This window comes from Homalodisca vitripennis, unplaced genomic scaffold, assembly GCF_021130785.1.
Source record: "Homalodisca vitripennis isolate AUS2020 unplaced genomic scaffold, UT_GWSS_2.1 ScUCBcl_267;HRSCAF=1843, whole genome shotgun sequence".
NCBI lineage: Eukaryota > Metazoa > Arthropoda > Insecta > Hemiptera > Cicadellidae > Homalodisca > Homalodisca vitripennis.
This window is the reverse complement of record NW_025776392.1, coordinates 102,259-126,603: the sequence shown is the minus strand read 5'-3', so window position 1 is coordinate 126,603 and position 24,345 is coordinate 102,259. Positions and strand designations below refer to the sequence as shown.

At 35.6% G+C, this 24,345-nt stretch overlaps 2 protein-coding genes across 3 annotated transcripts in view; one reads left to right on the top strand and one right to left on the bottom strand.

Moving 5' to 3' along the window:
• Positions 1–24,345, bottom strand: part of LOC124370530 (probable cytochrome P450 6d5) — a 67,687-nt gene that overhangs the window by 19,019 nt on the left and 24,323 nt on the right. The window contains exon 1 of one of the 2 annotated variants that reach the window (XM_046828820.1): positions 1,950–2,076. The exons of the other annotated variant lie outside the window; for it this stretch is intronic. The gene's annotated coding sequence lies outside the window, so the exon portion shown is untranslated. Of the gene's footprint in view, positions 1–1,949; positions 2,077–24,345 lie in introns of those variants that run through there. 2 annotated transcript variants of the gene reach the window in all.
• On the top strand, positions 22,545–23,030 carry LOC124370528 (BICD family-like cargo adapter 1). Its single transcript, XM_046828818.1, has one exon. It carries the CDS (start codon positions 22,545–22,547, stop codon positions 23,028–23,030), a length of 486 nt encoding a protein of 161 aa, XP_046684774.1.

Here is a 24,345-nt window from a genome sequence, read left to right as displayed (position 1 = left end):
AAATAATACTTCTTTTAATATTTTTTTATCAATCCTATGATAAGTAGACAGACTTTTGTTATGTGGAAAGGACCCACTATCCGGTTGTACATTGATAAGGCAAAGTATAATGGTCAGCCAGTTTCAACTTCAGTAAGAAAGCCTCTGCTGTAACCTTATCAGCCCTGAGATAAACGTGATCAAGACAGGATCTAAACTAGTCTGTTTCCCAAAACTTCTTCCCTTGTAAAACCATTTATATATGAGACTAAAAAACCGTTTTCTGCATTAAATTTTTATAATTTTGAACTATTTTTAAATTCTAGATCTGTCAAAATCAATATTGACATCTCCTATAACCAACAAGTTTTTTTTCATTTACTTTTTCACGTATTACGTTTTCCAGGTCAGTTAAAAAACTCGTACAGGACAGACATATTCTTAGTAGGGGGTCTATATAGTGCCTGAATATTTAAATTTAACTCTAATTCATTTTTCCTCACATTTACAAGAATTCCCTCACAACAATTCCACATTTATTTTCCACTGTTCAAAGCTTAAATTATCCTTTTACAAAATAACATTATTCCTCCACCTTTTCTTGCTTCTCTCAGGACTACATAAACTTACAAAATTTTCCAACTTGAACAGTTCTATCAGGTCATACTTTATATTAACTTCTGTTAAAATAACTACATCCAACTTATTAAGCAAACCTCCAAAATAACCCAAAAACTGGTCCCAGTTTTGTTTTAAAGACCTTATATTTACATGAAGTGTTAAAAACCATTACCCATATTACCTTCAACACAATATTTTTCAAAAAACACATAATATCATCAAAAGTTCTACAATTAATTTGATCTTCTAAATTGGTTACATCTCTGTCCATTAGAAAAATTACAACAAAAAAATGAATTGTACCTAAAACTAACCAGTTATCCCATCCTATCCAAGTCAGATAACTTCTTAATGTCAAAAACTTTACTTGTGTCTGTTTCCCCTCATCTTGACAACACCATTCTTAAACCAAATGTACTTGAAATTTAATTCCCTTCCCCTTTGTTTTGCTTTCAACAGCAAGTTACGATAGCATGTAGATAAATTTTCACTCACATAGATTCGTCCACCATTCAGTCCCGTTGCCTCAGGATTCGTACATATATGAGTTGTTGGTTTATATCCATTTAAGCAAAGACCAACTAATAGAATATCTAAGATTTTCAACATAATTATAACACTCGAAATAACGCTAATTTTAGAATACCCCTCCATCGCTCAAAACATTCTATGAAAAAGCCCTTTGTATCGGGGTTGATATTGTACAATAACCTACCCTTAACACTTAAAGTCTATGACCATAGGAAAATTTAAAAATGAATTAAAGACTGTTCTTATTGACAAAAGCTATATATGAAATAGATGAACTACAGCTAAACCTCCTTAGTTAATTCTAAATAAAAATCAAGTGTTTGTTATTTTTCTGACTAAATTTTATTGTAACGTAATAAAATTACCATAAAGGCTTTAGTATGTATTGTATATTATGACAATGTACCAGTTCACTATTGTAAAAAAACATGTAAAGAACGTTTTGTACAAATAAATATCTATGTCTATGTCTATGTCTAAACACATATTACTTTCAAAATAAAACAATTTACATACATAAACAACAACAGTACAACTATTTTCAAAACCAAGATTATAATATTGTTTAGTAAATTTATAAAAAAAAGATTTTCTCTTAATTATTATATAAAGAATAAATAAATTTAATATTTCTTCAGTGATACTATATTAAAATTTTATTGTTTAGATGAAAATAATTTAACAGGCTGAGTTTCTGTAATTATTTATAACATCACAATAGCTAAAATTTCAAATGGCTAAATATTGTTTACTACAAAATTTGTTATTTTTCTTGTTTGTTTACAAAGTTAATATATAGACAGATATAATTACATTACCTAAAAAGAATCAGCTGACTATACACTGAACAGATTTTTACTGCGCACTTCTACTAACAGAAGCTGGCTGGCTATGAGTAAATAATTCACAGGTCCAGCTTACTAGACCATCATCATTAAACTCTATCTCTCTCTCTCTCTCTCTCTCTCTCTCTCTCTCTCTCTCTCTCCACATCCACTCCCAAGGCCATCCAGTTGTGATAATTTGCTGTCAGTCCATATGTAAGTTTAAATTTCAGGAACACATTTGTTTAGCTGATGTTTGAAACCTCAGTTACACATGAATTAGCAATAGAAATTATCAGAATTGCAGCTTTTACTCTAATTGTTATGATTTTAGTGTTATGAGTAGTTGTAGCTTATTTTATTTTTCTTCTGTTTGAAATATTAAATTCTAACAAAGCGAGTAGCAAAAATTTGTAATACCTTATAAGCATTTTTAATAGGTAAAATGTATATACAAATATTATATAGTATTTGTGGTCAAGAACGTTACCAGGAACATTTTTTTGGGGAGGGTCAAGACAACTGGCATTTTCCCAAAGACAGAGTAAAACCTCATTTTGTTCCTTACAAGGTTCTTGACCCATATCTGTGTTGAGAATGATCTTTCAGCAGTACATGTCAGTAATACTGAATTATTTTAATAATAATAATCATTTACTAAAAAAGTAATAAATTGAAACAATTTAAAATTTGAGTACTGGCTAGATCTTTGTTTGTGGTCAAAAACTCCCTTGTTATACTTTATGGGTTTACTGAAAAATAACAAATCTTACACATAGGAACCAAAATGTTCAAAATACAACATTTTTTTAAAACCTAAATATGTTTCTTGGCATAAAAACCTTGTTTGTTATGATTTTCTTTTCTTTTAGCAAAATTGAATAAAGATCAATTCCTACCAAGTAGATCCTATAATACTAAATGCATGGTTACATGAAATACAAAATAAAAGCAAAGGAATTAGTTTATGATGTGTGTTAGTGTTTTATTATTCTTAAATAAAATTTCTAAAAATATTCTGTTTAGTTCAAACTTGTCTTAATTGGCTGAATACGTAGTTAAATAATGTGCAATATTGTCCAAGTTTCCATTATAATGCAGCACAAACAATTGAAAAAAGTGAATACGCTTCCAATTTTATATATAAACTTAAGACATACTTAAGTTTATATATAACTTAAGAATGTCTTGATCGGACAAGTGAGATCTAAAAAGTATGTTATTGTCTCCAAATATTGTCTGTAGGCCTCTTCCACACTATCTTGTTGAAGTACATTAGTCCAATACGTTACGTGACAATAAATTTCTGATTCTGGTTCTGATTCCAAGATTCCTCAGCCAAATATCGTTTGAGATTTGTTAAGTTCTCTGGACTTACATGTCGATGAAAGGAGGTAGTAGTTTTTTTTTTTTATTCAACAGACAGAGACAGATAACAAAGTTGTCCGAAATGGTCACTTATATCAGTATGGAGAATTTTCACTTGAGATTCATCAATTTCAGCATTTGTGCAGATAGCATCTATGGAGGACTGATGACCTTAAAATACTCTGGTCGCTGAAAGTTGGAGTCGTGTCATGTTATGGGACAAAATAAATTCATCAAACATGATAGTTTTCCTAGTAGGTCTTAAAATGTCAATATTTATATCCCCAATCAAAATAATTCTGCTGTGAGTCAGAATGTTATCCAGAACTTTATGAAGGACCTCGATAGCTTCTGCTGTGATGTCAATCAGATTATAGGAGGCCGATATACACCTATCATATAAAGTTGTCCCTTTCCAGAAAGTTTGATAGAGGCAACTGTTACTTCACAGACTAGGGGTATACTGAGATGTTCCATTTCCAAACTTGTAGTTTCATTCTCTATTTTGTTACTTTTGTATATTGCTATCCCTCCTTTAATGTTATGCACTCTTCCAAACGTGGAGACCAGAGTATAACCATTTAATTGTGTATTTATGATGTTACAAGTATGAACTTAAAAATATGATGTGTAAAAAGTTAGACTTTTGATTCATAACTGGAATAGTTTTGGCTAAAATTGGGCTGTTCAGCAACTGAAATATGCATCTTCTGGATTAAAATACCCATTTAAAATTGTTAAAGGCACAGTTAAATATACTAGGGTTTACAGAAAGTCTAAAATTTCTAACTAGTTAAAAATTCAATTAGGTATCATACACAAGATATTAGTGCCTAAATAAATGTGTATAAAATGGTTATCGTAACAACTCGACACATTATTTTGTATTTAATCATTTCTGCACCAATAAAGACTTTTGGAAAGAATTCCGTCAAGAAAATATTGTAGCATGTGTGCTAAAATGTTTTGTCTCTTGTCACCAACTGTTAATATGTTGTACCACAATGTCAAAGAGAAAGAAGCTAATCTTATCTACATGTACATAGTGTAGTTTATTAAGTTTGATTTTATGGCAGAGTTAAAAATATATTGCCTTTGTATTACTAGTTTGAAAAATTGTGAAGTTAGATAGTAATTTTATCATTCCTTTTTGCAGTACAGTAGTAATCCTGCATTCATTGTATACTAGTAGTTAAATCAGCATTTAAAAGTGTATTTAAAATAGATTCTTTAATATTCTTATCAAGTCAACTGTGAGCAAAATAAAATTATTGGGTTGAAATAAGAAATGTTATTTTCAAAGTATTATAATTATCTCCTTGCATTTAAATGGCATGTTTGAATGTCATTTGGCAGGGCAATAACTTTGAAATGTTAATATACTGCATAGCTTATATGTTATTCTAGTGTATAACATGCCACACAATCTTCAATACTCTGTAGTAAAATTATGATCAACAATAACTCTAGCTTGGGAACTCATATTTTGTCTTCTCGTATATTTCTACACAAGAGTTTGACATTTCTAAATCTTTTACTCACTTTGTTTTGAAAATAAATACAATTTTGTTGTCCCCTGCACCCAATTCAGCAATATTCTCTGAAACTAACATTTAAATTTCAAGAATCAAGAATCATTTTATTGTCGTCCCACATTACATTGCCATGACAAAGTCAAAGAAATTAGATAATACTAGGTTTAGCACTTATGGTCATAAGTACATGTCAGAAAACAAAAAAAAACTAAATTAAAATTAAAATACAATGTCAATACTGCCTGATAACATCTCATCAACAGAATAAAAAGCTTTTTTCTTAAGCCATCTTAAAACAACATTTTTTAAAACTTTACACGTAATATCTCTACAGCCTAATGGTAACTTATTGAAGAGCTTTTTTTAGTATTTAAGAATACTATCATAATAACTCACTTATAATAAATACAAGTTCCATTTTGTATATTGTTCTCTAATTAGACACATTTTATTTAAAAGTACAAATTTGTTTACATGCTTTGTGACAATTTGCTCATTGAACGCACGATCTCCCGTGTTATCTAAATTTTACAACAAATTATACATTACTTGCAATATGTTTTTTAGTGACACAGTTTTGTTTTCAGGTAATTAAAGTTGTATATTCTGAGACGCAGTTTGTTAAACTAATCACAGGTTGTTTTTGAGAAGATTTCCTATTAAATGAAAATTTTTCATAAAAGTAAGTATGAAAAATTAGCTTTATGTGATCTCTTACATTTTAAACTAAGTTTATACAAAATTTCAACTCAATTGGAGCAATAGTTTTGCATGATGAAACAACCAAAATACAAACCTCTAAATTTTTACATTTACATATTAGTATAATTAGTTGTAATTTTCAAACAATTAATTATAATAAATTATGAGTTTGATGATAGCTCTGATTAGCTTCATTGAAGACGTCATTGACCAATTGGAATGCAAAAGTACATCTACTGCAATATGACTGGACTGAAGCAAAGTCTTTGACATTATTCACCATGAACAACTCTTGACAAAACTATCCTCCTTGGGCATGCAAGACAACACAGAAGAATGGTTTAGGAGTTACTTGATGGATAGAGAGCAGATGGTTGAAATTAAACATACTCAACATAATAAAGTCCAGAAAATTCTAAAGGTTGTTCTACAGGGATCTGTCCTAGCGACTGTTCTTTTCACAAGTTTTACTAACAATCTTCCTAAGTATCTGTAAGAATTTTCCACAACCTTAATGTTTGCTGATTATACAGTCTTGCTTCTGTCTGAAAAATCTGCAGACTAGCACTAGAGATCCAGTCATATATTGCGATGAACATCGCTGTGCAGTATTGCCAATATAACAACCTGGACAAGCTAAAACTCAGCAAATCATAATGGGCAATATAAAGGAACAAACAGCTCACTAACCTAGTGTTAAGGTGGCAACAGAGGCAAAATACTTGGAAGTGATATTAATAAAGACCTAAGCTGGTCTTAAGCTAGTAATAATAATAATAATAGCACTGCATATTGAGAATCTATGTAGAAAACTGAATAAGTTCCAGCATCCATCACTACAACACTTGAGGTGCAGCAAACTTTCAACTTAATGTGCACAGACTAGCTCTGTTTGAAAAGAAGCCCACATACATGGGAATAAAGGTGTGGAACATATTACCAGAAGATCTTAAGAAGTGACATTTAAAAGAGTGAAGTAAAGTAGCTATTACAAACTCTCTTTACAGTATTGAAGAGTATCTTGGAAGAGATTTTTTATGGTATGTTGAAAGCTTCAAGTCTTCAATCCAAAACTGATAAATCAATTACTGAACTCATAGTCTTTATAATTTTCTCTCTCAGTACAGTAGATAAGCTTCACCTGATCACCAATTGATCAGAACTTTCCCATCAATGACTCCAGCTATCTTTGGCAGCATCATTGATGTCCCTTTTTCAAGATAACTACCTGTGAAAGATCTGCCCATTGTCAGTGGGTCGGACCGCATCCATGAATGTAACCTTGATTACTTCTCTCTGCATCGCAATAAGCTTCGCCTCTGGATAGCTTTCGATACCAATTGCCATTTTTGTGACAGATGGCCATGTATGAGACTTCTTTGCCTTTTGACAATAGACAATAGACAATAGACAATACTTCTTTTATTTACATGTTCTTCAAGAACAGTGTTAGCGTCATAAATACAAGTTTTTACGAGGTTATAAAAAATTGTTGATATGCTATATACATTAGGTTGATTGTAATGTAAATGTTTTGCTGTTATCCCCGGTTCATGAATTCTGATATCGTGTAGAATGGGTTGGCCAGTAGCCAATTTTTGAGCTCTTCATGGAAAACGTTGTCCTCCAATTGTCTTCAGCTGCAAGGGTAGGGCGTTCCACATTTTTCCTCCAGCGTAGCTTGGTTTTCTTTCTGTCAGTGAGCGGTGGTGGATAGGGAGACAGTAGTTTTGCTCTATGCCGGGTATTGTAGTGATGCATCTGGCCTGCTGTTTTCAAAGGCTGTAGTGACTTTAGATGATGGTGTATTATTGTTTCCATAATGTAGAGGTTTACTACTGTGAGAATGTTTATGGTTTTGAACGATTCTCTACAGCTTTCTCTGGGGCTGAAGCTCGGCCAGTATTCTTATGGCACGTTTTTGTATGATCAATAGTCGATCCAGATTTGTGCTTTGTTGTAGCACCCCAAACTGAAGCTCCATAGCGCAGATGACTCTCAAATAGTGAGTGGTATGCAGTCTTTGCAGTGTCTGCATTGGCTATCCACTTTATTCTTCGCACTACAAAGAGGCCTGTACTCAGCTTGTTACAGATGTGGTCTATATGAGTGTGTCCAGGACAGAGAGTCGTCAATTAGTATACCTAAATATTTTGTCACGTTGTTATCTTCTGATTCGGGTAGTCGACATGTGTTGTCTTTGTGCCTTCCCAGGATTAACTGTTGAGTCTTTTTCTCATTAATAACAAGGTCATTTTGATGACAGTATTGGACTGCCATGTTAAAAGCTATGTGTGATGCTACTTCCAGCTGATTAGGGTTTTCATCACTAAGAAGTAGGACAGTGTCGTCTGCATACATAATGCATTGGCTATAGCTATTCAGATATCTTGTGAAGTCACTGGTGTATAGGATAAAGAGAACTGGCCCCAGTACGGACCCTTGTGGAACTCTCGGATGATACTCTTTGGCTTGGACTTGACCTGTTGAATGGTTTTGTTGGTGACATAGCTCATCTCAACTATTTGATTTCTTCCTGTGAGGTAGCTTTTGAACCAGTCATGAGCTTGTCCTCGAATTCCTAGCGTGGCCAATTTCTTCATAAGATGGTCATGATTAAGGGAGTCGAAAGCCTTGCTATAGTCCAGGAAAATGGCAGTGGTGGTGTTACCAACTTCAAGTTGGTCAATTATGTATTCTGTTAAGTGTGATTAAAGCTGAGGTGGTTGATCTGCCAGGGAGAAATCCATGTTGATGGGTTGGGAGAAGTCCATTATTAGATAGGTGGTGAAAGAGTCTAGTCAGGGTCAGTTTTTCTATCAGTTTAGAAAAGGTCGATATTAGAGAAATCGGCCTGTAGTTTGATGCTTGAATAGTAGATCCCTGTTTAAACTTAGGATATACTTTTGACAGTTTTTAAGGCGTTGGGAAAAGGTCCCTGAGGAATATGATTTATTTATAATCTCAACCAGTGGGTTAACTAGTTCTTCCTTGCAGGTCTTAATTAATTTAGCTGATATCCCGTCATACCCAGATGAGGTTTTAGGTTTTAGAGAGCTTATAGTCTTATAAACCTCTTCACAATTTGTGGGGTAGAGAACTAGTGAAGGAGTGTTCAGGTTCTCTTGTCTCTACAGACAGTTGTTGGTTGCAAGGCTGTTTACTTCTTTGTAACGTCTCATCTGCAACACTTATAAAAAAGTTATTAAAATGATCTGCCATCATTGTTGGGTCTGATGTGCGTTTGCCACTGATGTCGAGTTCTGTAGGTGATGTGGCTTTATTTCTACTTTTTCTTTCTGTGTTTATTATCTTTCCACACTGCTTTTGCTTTGTCGTTGGCTTCAGATATGATCTTGGCTGTGGCTTGTCGTCTTAGTGTCCTCAGGTATAAATCATATTCCTTTTTCAGTTGACTTGCATTCTTTTTATCTTCTTCTTTCCCGGTTATATTGTACCTGTCCTGAGCTTCCAAAAATCTGGTTTTTAGATGAATCGCCTGAAGGTCTTTTATTTTGGGTCTTAGATTTCTTTTCTTAAATTTATTCAAAGGACAGGTATCATTCAATGCGTTTGTCAGGATGTAGTTGAAGTTATTATAGGCTGTGTTTACTTCTCCAGCAGTGTATACTTCCACCCAGTTCTGTTGGCTAAGTTCTGTTTTAAGGTGAAGAAGGTTCTTTTTATTAAGATTTCTGCATTCAATGGTGGGGATTTTGGTTGGGCCATCGCTCTTCCAAGTTATATTGCAGAGCTGACCTGTGTGATCAGATAGCCCTTCCTCAATGATTTGGACTTCAAGTTCTTCGTTTTGAAGATTTGTGCAGACACTATCTATGGATGACCTGGAGGTTGGAGTAATTCTGGTGGGGGGGAGGTCAAGTATGTGCATATTAAAGCTTGTCAGCATGTCTTTGCAGTTGAAAATAGTCACTTTTCTTGTCCAGACAGTCTATGTTTAAGTCACCCATAAGTATCACTGGATGGTTAGCTGTTGGGGTTCTTTCAAGCAAGTCAGATATTACCTCAAGTCCAAGTGATAAGTTGTGTTTTGTCCTGTATGTGCCAATGAGATAGGATGTAGTTTTACCTAGGCTTATCTTTAAGGCTGCTACTTCACAGGTCATTTCAATGCTCAAATCTTGAGTTTCTATAATTTCAACACTTCCCTGTAGTGTCGCTTAGTGTAGATTGTGACTCCTCCCTTCAGGTGGCACTCCCTGCAGAAATTGGCCGTCAATTTATACCCAGTCAATCTTGTGTGTTCCAGTATTTCTTTCTTTAGTCCATGCTCTGTGACAATTAGGACATCAGGATCAAGGGGTGTTTAGGAGAGCATTAAGTCGTTCTATTTTATTAGAGATTCTATCTACATTTTGGTGTAGTATGGAAAGTTTTTTATTCCTTGAAGGGGCTCGTTTAGTGTTTTGTTTATATTGGTCTTGCATGCTTTCTGATAATGTCATTGTTTTAGGTTTTGTCAGGGATTTTTGTTTCTCAGTTTGCGGTTTGTCTAAAAAAAGTGTTGTTGGTAGGTTTCATCCTGGGTCAAGATTATTTTGTTGTTGTCTATGATCTTCTTTTGATGAGGAGGCTGTTAGATTAGACTCTAGGTGTGGTGTTGGGTCAGGGTCCTCACTGGATCCTGTTTTTTCCACATGATTTTTTCTGAGTCCATTTCTTTCTTCTTGAGCGTTATATAGAAGTCAATGTTTTTAACAAAGAAGTCGTTGTAGCTTTCATCTTTACTCCTTCTTCTTGCATTCAGTGGAGGTCCATCACTGATTTTCATCTGCTGGTTTCTTGTGATCTTTGTGTTCTTGTGTAGGGACAGCCACTTAGTGCTTTCTTTTTCTGTCGAATGAGTTGAGAGCTTAATAGCTGAGACCTTTGGTTTTTTCAGTTGATTTTTTTACTTGAAGTGACACACACTGAACTTATTTATTTGCTTATTGCCAGCTGCCTGGAATAAGTGTTTGTTAGTTTTTGTGGGCGGGCCTGCTAGTCTTGTTACGGACTTGACGGACTGTGTCACTTTTGGTATTGTCAGATTTTCTCTGTAGTGTGGTGTGGTTTCTAGGGGTTTTGATGGTTTAGGGCCCCATTAGTATATTTTCCAGTTTTTCTTGATAAGCCTGATTAAGCTCTGTTGTCAAGGGGCTGACGTTTAGTATTAACTGGTCAAGTTTAGTCTTTATGTGTGACATTTCATGCAGGAGGGATGTATTACTATCTTTATTCATCTGAGTATATTTAGAGGGAGGGAGGGTTTGGGTTGTGGAGTCCTTTAGAGTAGTAGTAGGTTTTATTTCTTGAGTTTGTATTTTTTTATTTAATGTAGAGATTGTTTTTTCAAAGCTCTTTTATTCTTCTTGCATCATTTTCAATGAGTTGATTTAGTTCCAAGTCGTGATCCTCGTATGTTCTTTGGGCTTCTGAGTGCGATTGCTTTTCTTTAGTGAGTTGAGGCCTGGGTATTTGCATTTAGTTCTAGCAGAGTTTCTATTTTATTTATGTGGTTTCTCTTTCTTCATTTTCCAATTCCTCCAATTTTCCCTCCGTGATGGTTAGTTTAATGTGAAGGTTGGTTTATTTCTTTTTTTAGGTATTCATTTTCCTCTACAAGAGCTGAGCCTATTTTGGCGGCCATTTCTAGTTTGTCTTCCTGAGTGCCTGAGGTTTCTAGGAAGTTATTTTCGATTAGACTACTTTCAAGGACTTTGATTGATATGTTTTGTGGTTCATTGCGGCCGTTTGTATTTTCACTGAATGAGTCGTTTTTTGTTAAGGGTATCGTTTCCTAGGCTATTTAAGTAAAACATTTGAGCCTCGGTCAAGGCTTTGTTAAAATTTTTGTTTTTGAAATTATCAGTTTTAGGCTTACCATGTATATGTTTATAGTCAGAATAGAGGCATATATCGCCTTCTTTCATCATAGCTGTGTCGTGGTCTCCAAAAAATTCCACATTGTACTTTGGAGGTTTTCCACTTTCATTTGTGACGCATTCTTTTATTTGTGCTGGCCAGTATGGATGGCCTCTAAGCCTAGCAAAGACCAGTTCTCCTATAATGTACATGTTGTGTGGGTTATCTCTAGTAGAAATAAAACCTTGAGGGTCAGAGTATAAGAGTTATAATAATATTATATTAAATTAACATTATTTATTTATATTATTTATTATAATATTTATTTGAGTTTGGCCTGTGTACACGAGTTGGCTGTTATGTAGTAGGCAAGGTGTTATTAATATAATTTATATAATAATATAATTCACCATTATATCATTTTATTGCTTAAACAGTAGCAGTAATAAATTCAATACTCAATAAATTCAAACAGATAAGCATAATGTAAGACATAAAGTTCTAGACTTTGGGCTTGTAGCACAGTAATAGTTGTTTACTTTGTTGACTGACAGTTGGTAGGTAAGACTAGCCAATAATACTGTCTGCAGCTGTGTCAATAGACAATTAAAACATGGATGATTAACCAGGTAAATATTGAGAATGTCACTTAAAATAACACACCTTGCACAGTCAGTTTCAATAAAAACAACATTTGATACAGATATAAACTCTCAGAATGAAATTAATTCATTTTGAATTTTCAAGCAAAAAGATATTGCCTTGGGTGGGATTTGATCCAGGTTCCTTGAGGTTAGAAGCAGGATACTATACCCCTGAGCTATATCAGTAAGTGATAGCCAGTTGTCAGATGTTGGTAGGATTATTTAGTTATCTAGCAATCTTTACTTGTTATGACAAGACAGGCCTTATGGTTAAAGTTAGAGTTTTTCACCAAGTGGAAATAAAAGTGTTCACAGGTATGAAAATCTTTAAACTATTTCAAGCTGTTAGATTTTTTCTTCTCCACTGCATGAACTTGAGCCAAGCTGATTACTTCAGTGCTTGGAGTTCTGTCTGTCTCCTTCTGTATTTTTTTTTTACCCCTTCCTCATTTTGCTGGCTCCCATTTTTTACCTCATTAGCAGGAGCCTGGTCATAATGGCCGCTCTTTTCTGAGGCATGCTGTGATTAAGTCTCTTGACCCTCAGCCCGCCCAGCTTCTGAGTCCCCTCAGCAAGAATGTCTGCAGAGTATTAAGATGTTGGACTTCTCAGAAGCTCCCGTTTCTCTGCATAGTCCATATCCGTCTCTGATCTTGTGTAAGCATCACAAGATCACTCCAGAACCACCAGTGTTCACTGAAACTCGATCCACTTAGATCCTGAACCTTTACTTATAGTACTGGTTCTATTGTTTCTCAACTTCAAGTGTTTGAGGGCAATTCAGTTAGGTTTGTTCTCTTTTCTGCTTTAATGGGCAGCTAGGGTTCTAAAATTTCAACCTAAGCAGAGCCCTGGGGAAGGCCAGATTGTTTCGGAGAGGCAACTGATGCTCCATTAAATTCTCCACTAAAGGGGCCGGATCAGTGGTGTAGCTACCTTGGGTGGTACCTGGTGTAGAAGTTGGTGGTGTCACCCCATCGAAAGTAAAAAGCAATAAATTTTATATGATAAAGGTCATGGATATAATATATTTTTTTTCTTTTTATTATGTATCACTGTAGAATAATACACATTTAACAATTCACGCCAACCAAACACAACACACTTCATGAGCAAATGAGAAATGTTGCAACTGAAAAGTCAAAGATTGCGAGTATGGGACAGGGAATCCCCCACAACAACGTCAGGCTCTTTAGCGGGAATCCCCAAATTATACAGTACATACAGCTGAGCTAGTGCTAGTGGAGGAATCCCCAACAAGAAATTTTTGTGCCAGCAATTTTTTTTTTACATTGTTCTAAAAGTTGAGAGACCGGGTTGGGTGTCACCCCAAAAAAAGGTGACACCCGGTGCGGCCCGCCCCCCCCCTTTGCTACGCCACTGGTCTACGCCCTCTGCAAGGATCGCAGAGAGTGACACCATTGGGATTGGCCTGAAACAAAGTAAAAAAAGAGGGAAAGGAAGAAGTAGAGTACTTCAACAGGAGAGTGAAGAGAAAAGTACAGTCAGCTCTTCAAGAGTTGTGCTGATCATAGAGCGAAAGACCCAGAACAAAAGGAGAAGGAATCTGGACTGGATAGCAGAGTACCTTGGGATTGCCACACATGACCATGTAGAAGCCACTCCCTTGAGGGATTCCTAATCTTGGCCGCTATTAACAAATTTTACCACCAGTAGATGGTGATTACGTTTGTTGAATCAGATTGAAGGTATTAGCCATGGAAGATCGATTGCTCAACTAAAAATAGTTGACGAGAGTGTTCGGATCCAGCAACAGCCACATCAACTTCTGTGTCTCAACTGGGTTGCGGCATTGCATTATATGTTTTTATTACCTTTTATAGTTTATTCCAATTAATCTTTTTTATTTTTATATCCATGGCTTGTTTTATAGATTGTGTATGGATTTTCCTTATATATATTATTTATGTAGCAGTTCAGTCCTTCTTCAAGTTTTCTTTTACTATCTAAGTTTTATCTGATGTGTATACTTCATTGGGTTTTTGCCTGTTTATATTTTGTTTGTCTGCAGATTATATTATTATTTACTTATTTTTAAGTTTTATATATTCCATGAATTATGGTTTTATGTTTTTGTTATGTACCAATCTCTTGTAAATGTTGTTAATACTGTGAAATCAAATTTTTTTAAAGTGAACATTCATAAATATTAATCAATTTGTTACTAAATTATCCATTGCATTATTTTTTATATTACTAACATTACTTGTGACAGTAATAAATTCCATAACTAAATGTAAATAAGACATGTTAAATAAATGCTGTTAAACACTAAACTATGGAATATTTTCTTATCTTTTAAAATTTTTGTACTTTAATTACATATAAGTATGTGTTATAAACATGTCATAAATTGATTGCATTGCATCTAGTCTGTGTTGTTATGAAAGTAATATTAAGTTTATAGCGATTGTGTAAAAGTGTGTTACTGGCGTAATGTTATGTATCGTTATATTGTTCATGTTTTATTCTGTTGTGTGCCCTAATATTGTGCAAGCAGTTCTAGCACTTCCTTGGTCCTCTGTCATGAGTGTTTGCACCTTGGTGAGTTCTCTGTAGTCACAGTGCAGACAGCTACCGCATGTTATTGTTGCATGTCACCTGTCTGGAGTATTTTATAGTTTTATTTCTAGTGTCTTCATTGTAGCAAGGCAATATCTGACACACAAATTGACGGTTGTTAATTTTATCTAAATTAAAATTAATGGTACAGTGTAATAAACAGGCCCGTTTATTAACAAATTTATTAACATATTAACAGGCGCCCTCACCTTAAAGGTAAACCGGCGCCCTCTTGAAACTAGACGAAAAAGCAAAAAATCATTCGAGAAAAGAGCTAAAAAGGAAAAGGAAACAGGAGAGAAGAAAAAGGTAGTCGGAAGAGGTAGCCACGTGACATTTCTCAGCAATACAACATTGATTAAAATTGTTAAAATTCTTTGTGATGAAATTGTAAGTAATATATCAGCTCAAGTGAAGGAACCGGTAAACTTCTCCATTTTAATGGACACTACAATAGACATATCAGGAAATGATCAATGTTCATACGTTGTTCGGGTTTTTCGTAAACGGAGGCCAAGTGCAGGAAAGACTGATAGCTTTACAATGTGTATCATCAACTAAAGCCGATGCTCTGATGGATTCTTTAGAAAATACATTGAAAAATGTTGGAATCCCAGTGGAAAATTGTATAGCTAATGCTTTTGATGGGGCGTCAAATATGAATGGAGCCTATGCAGGCTTAACTGCGAAATTGTCGGAGAGAATTCCGAACCATATACACACTTGGTGCTACGATCATGTTTTAAACCTAGTTCTTACTGATACAGCACAAATACTTCCTTCAATGATCACATTTTTTGGTTTGCTCCAAGAGGCACAAGTATTTTTGAAGGAATTATTAAAGAGACAACAGTTTTATTCAGCAGAAAATCCTGTTTTTAAACTCGGCGCTATTGGTGCTACACGTTGGCGGAGTAAGAGTGATGCTACCACTAAGATATTTGGCAGGATTGATAATTGGACAACAAGCACCCCACTTGACCCTTCACATCAAGCCAAACATTTATTCCATGAACTGACCGTGGCGTTACAAAAGATTTCCATGTCCCCTGAATTTAACACTACAGTCAGGAGTATTGCAACAGGACTTCTTAGTAAGTTTCTAGAGTTTGAAACAACAGTTATTGCAATGACCTTCCTGCAAATATTTAAAGTTACTACACCGTTATCAGACTACCTCCAAACGAAGAATCTTGACTTTGCTCAAGCCTGGAGGCTAATAGGGTCAGCAACTGAAAGACTGAAAGACCTGCGAAATAGGTTTTATGAAACTCTAGAAGTAGCACACACATTCGTTAGGAAATTCAATGAGAAGATCGAGGCATCCTCAGAATTTGAGGATCTGAAAGATTTGATGATGGAAACTACATTCAAAAAGTCAAGGTCAAGGATAGTAAAAAAAATGGCTGGTGAAAAATGTAGTGATGAAAGTGTTGCCTCTTCTCCTGAAGATACTTCTTTCAGGATAACTGTCTATAACTGTGTTGTAGACACTATAATATAAACTACGGAAACTCGTTTGAGTTAAAATGAGTTAAAATGTTGTTTAAAATGTAACATGTAAGCCTTGCCGAATTGCTGACTGAGCGGGTCTACACATTTGCGCAGTGGCAGTGGGCGATTCTATAACGCAGTCGTGTTGGGGGAGGGTAGGAAAGAGGAGATGCTTGAAAACATAAACAACTTAATTAGTTAAAAGTGTTTGCAACTAACTACCATTTATTTATTTTCCTTTTTCGAGGTATATACGTTCAAATTTATTGATTTCATTCTTATTTTTTAAATTGATAATGCACAAAAATAAGCAATGTTCGTTCATTACAATTTGTAAGTGTCAAATAAGGTAAAAAACGCAGATTTAAGTGGTTTATTAAATTTTTTTGTATCTTTGATTTGTGTGCATTATTTGTAATACTTTTACAATGAACAGGTCTTTGCTAAAGTGTAAATTTTCTTCGTTACTGCTTGAAGAAAAATGTGCTTCATGTAGCTTAAAAACACGTTTTTAGGTGTTTATTTTTTCAAAAATTCCCAGGGGGGAACCCCCGGACCCCCCGCCAACCTGGGGGGTATTCCATACCCCCCACATCCCCCGTTTCCCAGTTGGTTGGCGCCCTCACCACCCCTGTCCCCCGCCCTTTCGACGTACCCAACACGGGCCTGGTAATAAAACTGAAAAATTATATGAACTACTAATTATTAGTATATTTTCTTATCATTTATTTCTAGCCCAACTACTATGAGGGAAGTTTACAATACACTCTCATCATTGTCATTACTCTACCCTTAAAATAAAGTACACTTCGTCGCACTATAAAACAAGATTAAAAAACTTAACTTAGACACAACACTATCACGATGAAGCAAAAAAAAAGAGGTACGTAGTATACCCATTTGTGGCAACCAACGAATTAGTAATACACCCCATCGGCAGACAATGGATATATTTAGTTATGGCACAGGGCAGATGGAGCTTGACGAAGGATGCCCCCTGTCGCGGAATGTAGATCATCTAAAAATACTTCTTAGCCAACCGCGATAGGCACGGAGCATGTACCTGCCAATTCAAAGGCTTTTTGTGTCCTTAATAACCCTCCAATATACATAAAGTATAATATCGGATATAATCGTGTTTGGCAATTAGATCAAAATCTACCATTCAAATATATTTATCTACAGCTTGGCAAGGGTTTAAAATATATTTCCTCTTGTTAAACCTATGATTTACACTCCTCCTGAAGCAGTAAAAACTTCCTAAATATTTGTTCCTAAACATGATAAAACTAGCTTAAGGGTAAACACAATTCAAGACTGCAGACTTTTCACTGTGAAACCCCACCAGGTGAGTAACTTTCACCTTCACTGTTTTCTCTTTTTGTTTACAATAACCTTCTATTGACTCTCTTTCTCTTGTTGCCTTATTTTACTTCTTTATCACCTTTTCTTACTCTCCAGAGTCGATTATCTTTAGTCCTAAAACCAAAAACTTTCCAGATCAAATGCCTAGCCTATCGAAAACATTTAGTTTTATACTGCTCCTTCATTGAAACCAATGAATGCATCTGTTGTCCCTAGTTTCAGTGTACCGAGTACCACAAATACAGTTTTAGGAATCCTTTGCCATATTGAACTTTTAAAACTTTCATGTGGGTTTTGCGGTTTTCCCGATGAAGGCAGCATTTTAGCAATTCTTCCAGCAAATAGGCCAGCCAAAATTTGTATTCAGATATAGTAAAATTTAGATTCCTTTATTTGTCATTTACACATTACAGAATGCAGGACAAGTGTCAACAACAACAGCAATAAATTAATAAGTTACAACAATTAATAACAGTCAATAATTAAGAAAGTTTATGTCATAATACTCTTGAACACTGTACAGACATTCATCCAATAAAATAAGCTTAATACAATTAATTCTTAAATTTATTTACAGGCAGCACCTTAAGATGTTGTGGTAAACTATTGTACATTTTAATCCCTTGGTAGACAAAACTATTTTGAGTGAGAGTATAACAACACCTCTTTGTCACCAAATGTTGCCTGTATCTTGTGTTGTGTTCATGTACTGAGGTGTAATCCCCAAGAGTAGACAAATTGTTTCTTATATACATTAAAACAGACAATACATAAATAGATGGCAGGGAAAGAATTCTTGATTTTATGAAGAGAGGTTTACAATGTGTTCTAGCTGATACCCCACATATTAATCTGATGGACCTTTTTTGCAACACAAAAAGTCTCTGAGCTCCATGATAATTGCCCCAGAGGGAAGCGCCATAGGACAATAGGCTGTGAATGTATGCATAATAAACACATAGTAAGGTATCTGTGCCTACCCTATCTTTCAGTATCCTAAGTACAAATATACCCTTGCTAACACAAGTTTATGTGATTTTCCCATTTTCCATTAGATTGAATATTAATTCCAATAAATTTTAAACTAAGAATACTTTAAGTGTTGGAATGATACAAAACTATTTGAAATATAAGAAGATGAATGCTCAATCAAAGAATCATTCGGTATTGACGGAGGGAGTCAGTCAAACCCTGACCAAAAAACTGTCCACAACATCTTTGACAGAGGACCCCAGCCAGTCGACAACCCCACAGGCTACACCTACTGCATTTGCTCCAAGTAATGAGAAAGACGCCAGCATCATTGTAGGTGAGACAGATGTTCATTTTTTCAACTCTATAATTAAAACAAACAGACAGAATGATCATATTATCACATATCCTTTCAGCTGCAAACCACCCTTAAATTCAAAGAAATTTTCAGAGGGCCAAACTGTAGATGACTTTTTCAATAAAAATATAACTTTTTACAAAGAACACATGGCCAAAAACTACAACATGATACCAGCCCAAAATGTTCAAAAGAATTTTTTAGAAACAGTGCCCAGGAAAAAATTCAAATTGAAACAATTTCAAAAAACAAAAACCTTCATAAATTCTTTCCGGAAAACAAAGCAACTGGTTTAAAAAACCAACTAAGTGAACGTCCTCACAATAAGAATCCCAAGAAAAATCAAAATAGAACACATGGAGGAAAAAATTGTCAAATGACAATTCTTCACCAGAATGTAGATTCATTAGCAAACAAGGTAAATAGATTGAGTCACATGCTTGAGAACACAAATCCTGGTCTGGTAATTCTTACTGAACACGGATTAAAAAATGAACATCTTGAAAATACCAGAATCCCAAATTATGATCTCATAGCAGGTTTTTCCAGGGACACACATAAGAAAGGAGGAGTTGCCATTTATAAGAACAATACATTTGGATATAAAATAGAACCAATCATTGCAAAACCATCAATAGAAATGGTGTGTGAAACGCAACTAGTTGCTATCTCAGAGGGACAGGAATGCACTTATGTCTTGGGAATCTACAGGCCACCTGGAGGAGATCTTGACATAGCCCTTGACCATGTATCTGACATTTTGGACACTGTACCTGTATGGAAGTCACGTATTATAATCATGGGGGATATAAATATCGATTGTCTAAAACAAGATAGGGACAACGCAAAGCTAACTAATACTTTGGCAGCATACAATATTCACCGTTTACAACTCCCACCTACCAGAGAGACAAATACTACATCTTCATCCATAGACTGTGTATGTAGTAATATCACTCCTCAAGAAATCAATGTCTCTACATTCACTACTGGGATTTCTGATCATAAAGCACAGCTAAGCTCAATCTACAAGTGTTCAGCTCCTCTGCCCATTGTAAATTCAGAAAGAAGGCACTTAAACAAGAAAAAATTTGGACCACCTAAAAGAAATTCTCCGCGATCAGGAATGGGATGAAATCATAAATACAGAAAATGTAAACACAGCGTACAAAAAACTTAGTGGCATCCTCACCTCAGCAATGAACACAGCCTGCCCTTACAAAAAATCTAGATCCAAACAAAGGCATAACTTTAGAAGCATGTCAGACCCTGTTGCTAACAGACTTCAAAAAGACTTTCTTGAGGCTCTTGAGCAAGAAAAATTAAGACCTGGGGTTGAGGCAAAAAGATTAACAGCAGAAAGGAAAAAAGCATATGATTTGAGATTGAAATTTTGTAGAAGACAAGCAACTGCCGACTTTATTAACAATGCTGATAACAAGCCTAAAGCGATCTGGGACACCATAAACAATGAACGACAAAAAAAATGCACGGAATCAGCAATTGAACTGGAAGTTGACGGAAACAAAACTCAGAATCCACTCCAAATAGCAGAACACCTAAATACTTAATTTCACAACTGTAGCCGAGAAAACACTGAAAGAAGCCGGTCAAAATCTTGACCTCACTGACAACCAAATGGACATAATCAACAATGTTTCTGATTTTAAGTTCGAAATGACAAATCTAACCGAGGTTGAAAAAACAATTCTTTCACTGAAATCAAAACCCTCAGCTGGAATTGACGATATATCATCCACTGTATTGAAATATATAGTCGAAGAAATCAGGCTTCCATTGACAAACATAATTAACAAGTCTCTCTTACAAGGCATTTTTCCAGACGATCTTAAAGTAGCTAAGGTTATCCCGATAAATAAACAAAAGACATGCAAAGTTGCAAGTGATTATAGACCAATATCTCTTATTCCTACGATTTCTAAAATAATTGAAAAAAATTGTTTTAACAAGATTGATGAGACACCTCTCTTCTAACAATCTCTTATCTGAACACCAACACGGCTTCCTACCTGGAAGATCCACCACTACAGCCATCATAAGTTTTGTTGAAGGTGTAATAGACCAGTTGGAAGAAGGAAACTTGACCACAGCTTTGTTCTTAGATTTTTTCTAAAGCATTTGACAGTCTGGGACATAACTTGCTTATTAAAAAGCTTAAAACATTGGGAATTCACAATACAGAAGAAAGGTGGTTTTCAAGCTACTTGAAAAATAGAACTCAATTGGTTGAGATCAAATATACAGTGAACAACACAACTTACCATGCAAGATCTGATCAACTTCCTATCAGTAGAGGGGTTCCTCAAGGATCCGTCCTTGGACCAGTACTCTATATACTGTTCACTAATGACTTACCCAATCATCTCAGTGAGTATGCCTCTTCTACAATGTATGCAGACGATACTGCTTTGATGTTGGCAGAAAAGCAACCTGATAATTTAGACTGTAAGGCCTTCATTGCTTTAAATGTAGCCAAACAATACTGTCATGTTAACAACTTGGCACTAAACGAAGGAAAAACAAAGCAAGTACTGTTTAGTAGAGCACAAAATGAAAATGCTGGACTCCCGATGTTAGAGGTGGAGGAAGAAACTAAGTACTTGGGAATTATTGTAGACAGTGCTCTATCTTGGACACCTCATGTTGATTTGGTCTGCAACAAATTAAGTACTGCCCTGTATGTGCTCAAAAGAGTTAGAGCTGTCACAGACCTCGCAACAGCTAAAGTTGCTTATTTCTCACTATTTGAATCCCACATAAGATATGGACTGCTTGTTTGGGGTGGATCAACTGCAGGAAATCTGAATAGAGTCCTAATAATGCAGAAAAAGGCTGTGAGAGTGCTAGCAAGCTTGGGACCAAGAGACACTTGTAGAAGTGCCTTTAAAGACCTTGGTATCCAAACTGTTACTGCCTTGTTTATCTTTCAGTCCATCAATCACATTCTCACAAGCAATGCTGAAAGATTCATTGACATCCATACCCACAACACCAGAAACGCAGTAAATTTCAACCTTCAATCTCACAGACTTGCAATGTTTGCAAAAAAACCTTCCTATGCAGGAGCAAAATTTTTCAATGTACTGCCAAGACATCTCAAAGAAGAGAAGAGACTATTCCCATTCAGGACACGTCTCACCACCTGGCTGGCCGACAAGACATTCTACTCCGTTGAAGAATTTTCAAATTGGAGAGATTTGTCAACCTAATTTATAATTACTTTTATCTATTGACACATATTCTGTACTCTACGTTCACGAATAAAGTTTGCTTTGACTTGACTTGACTTGATCATGTTGCCCCATGACAATGGGAACTGTTTCTATGATCTGGGTGATATTCAAGGCTAATTATGAGTTCAGTGGGGGCAGATGATCATCTGCTGTTCAACCCTGACCTGGCTCTCCTGACTATCACGTCTGCTTATCAAGTGCAAGCTTGGTGGTATGTGCTTTGAAAGTGCTACTGGAGTTATAGCTATAACAGATGTTTCTTTGAATAATTGTATTCTTTAAATAAAAGAAATTACAGAAAACAACAATACACAGTTACATTTTTTGGGGAAGACACCACCGCCATTATCAGACAAAATGACATATGCCTATACACAGAATACAAGCACATACATGGGAAACAAAAAACCAACAATTTTAAAAACAAAAAATTTAATGAAGCCCTAGTAATGGCGGAGTCTGTCTCACAGGACCTCCCTCAAACTAAACCCCATATAAACAGCAACTCTGAACTTAACCCCTTAAGCAACTCACTCCAAGAACTCGAAAAAAGCCTGACAGAATGTGACACACAGAGTAGCGAGGAAAGCTTGATAGTAGCCGCCAAAATCGGATCCGCTTTACTCCAGGAAAACAACTACTTAAAAAATGAAAATCGTAGACTCCAAGACAAACTGAATAGTCTAGAAGCCAAAGTAGAGGAGTTAGAAAACTGCGAAGGAAAGTATGTCTCACATATGGAAAGGCTCCAAGAAAAGATATCCGAGCTCGAAGCACAGTTGACCAAGGAAAAACTGTATGTGGTTGAAGCACAAACTATTTTTGAGGACCATGACGGGAAACAGATCGAACTTATTAAAGACTATGAAAATAAGATTGAAGAATTAGAGAGTAAAATTATGACACTGCAGCTACAGACACCTGAAAAAAACTGACAGGAGGCTCAGGACTACAGGAACTCAAACATTGGCCCCTGACTATCAAACAAATAATACCTTCCCCTCAGTTCTCTTGGAAATCGGACTCTTAAAAAACAGCCATAATTCCATGGAAGAAAAGTTTAAAAGTCTGGAAGCAATAATAAAGAACCTAACACTTATGAAAAATGCAGAGGAATGCACGTATCGTTCAAAAACCCCCTCACACAAACATAAAAGATACCACAATAATGCAAGAAAACCAGTTGTCAATAAGAAAGAAGAGAACAAATTCAGTGTCTCCCTTCAAGTGCAAAAGGTGAAAGCCGCCACTTCCCATGCAGAAAACCTTACTGAAGGCCAAACCCCCAAGACAATCACAACTCCCCCCCCAATAAACATAAAAGAACCATTCATGTCAACATGTCCTTCAAGAACTGGGAAAGAACCCCCAATAACTGCAAGAATACGACCCGTTGACGAAGACCTGGAGGATTTTTTCAGGAAACACATTGATTTCTACACAAAAATAAACCACTCCTTTAATAAACCAACTAGCCTGCATTCCAATACCAATAAAGACTTCATGTCTACTGGACACAATGTCAACTATCCCAGCACATCCACCTATTTTTTAGAGACAAGCCAGCCACAAAACAAACCAGATTAAGTATCCTTCACCAAAATATCCAGGGTGTCTCTAATAAAATAGACAGACTCCTCCATCTAATAGAAGATACCAATCCTGAAATTATAATCTTGACAGAGCATGGCCTTAAGCAAGAACAAATCGAAGGATGTTGCCACATTCCCAACTATAGTTTAAAGGCTCATTTCAGCAGGAAAACACACAAACAAGGCGGTGTAGCTATCTATGTTAATCAAAACCTTACAAGAATATTCAGAATCCATTGACATACACCAGTACTGTGAAGAAATCGCATGTGAACTTGCGCTGATAAAGATCAAGGTAGACAGAAGAATTATTCATGTAATGGGAGTGTACAGATCACCAGCAGGGAACTTGGATGATGGGTTAAACATACTCTCACAAGTAATTGAGGAAACAAAAACTGAGAACTTACCATTAGTCCTTATGGGTGACATCAACATTGACAGCATCAACCCTGACATAAAGACAATTAAACTGAATGAAGTTTTAGCTCTCCATAATTTGACAAGGGTGGACTTACCTCCTACTAGAATAACAGCTCACTCTGAAACATCCATAGACTGTATTTGTACTAACCTCGACTCGACAGATGTTGATGCAAGTGTAATAAATGCTGGCCTCTCAGACCACACAGCCCAAATGTGCAATATAACTTACCCG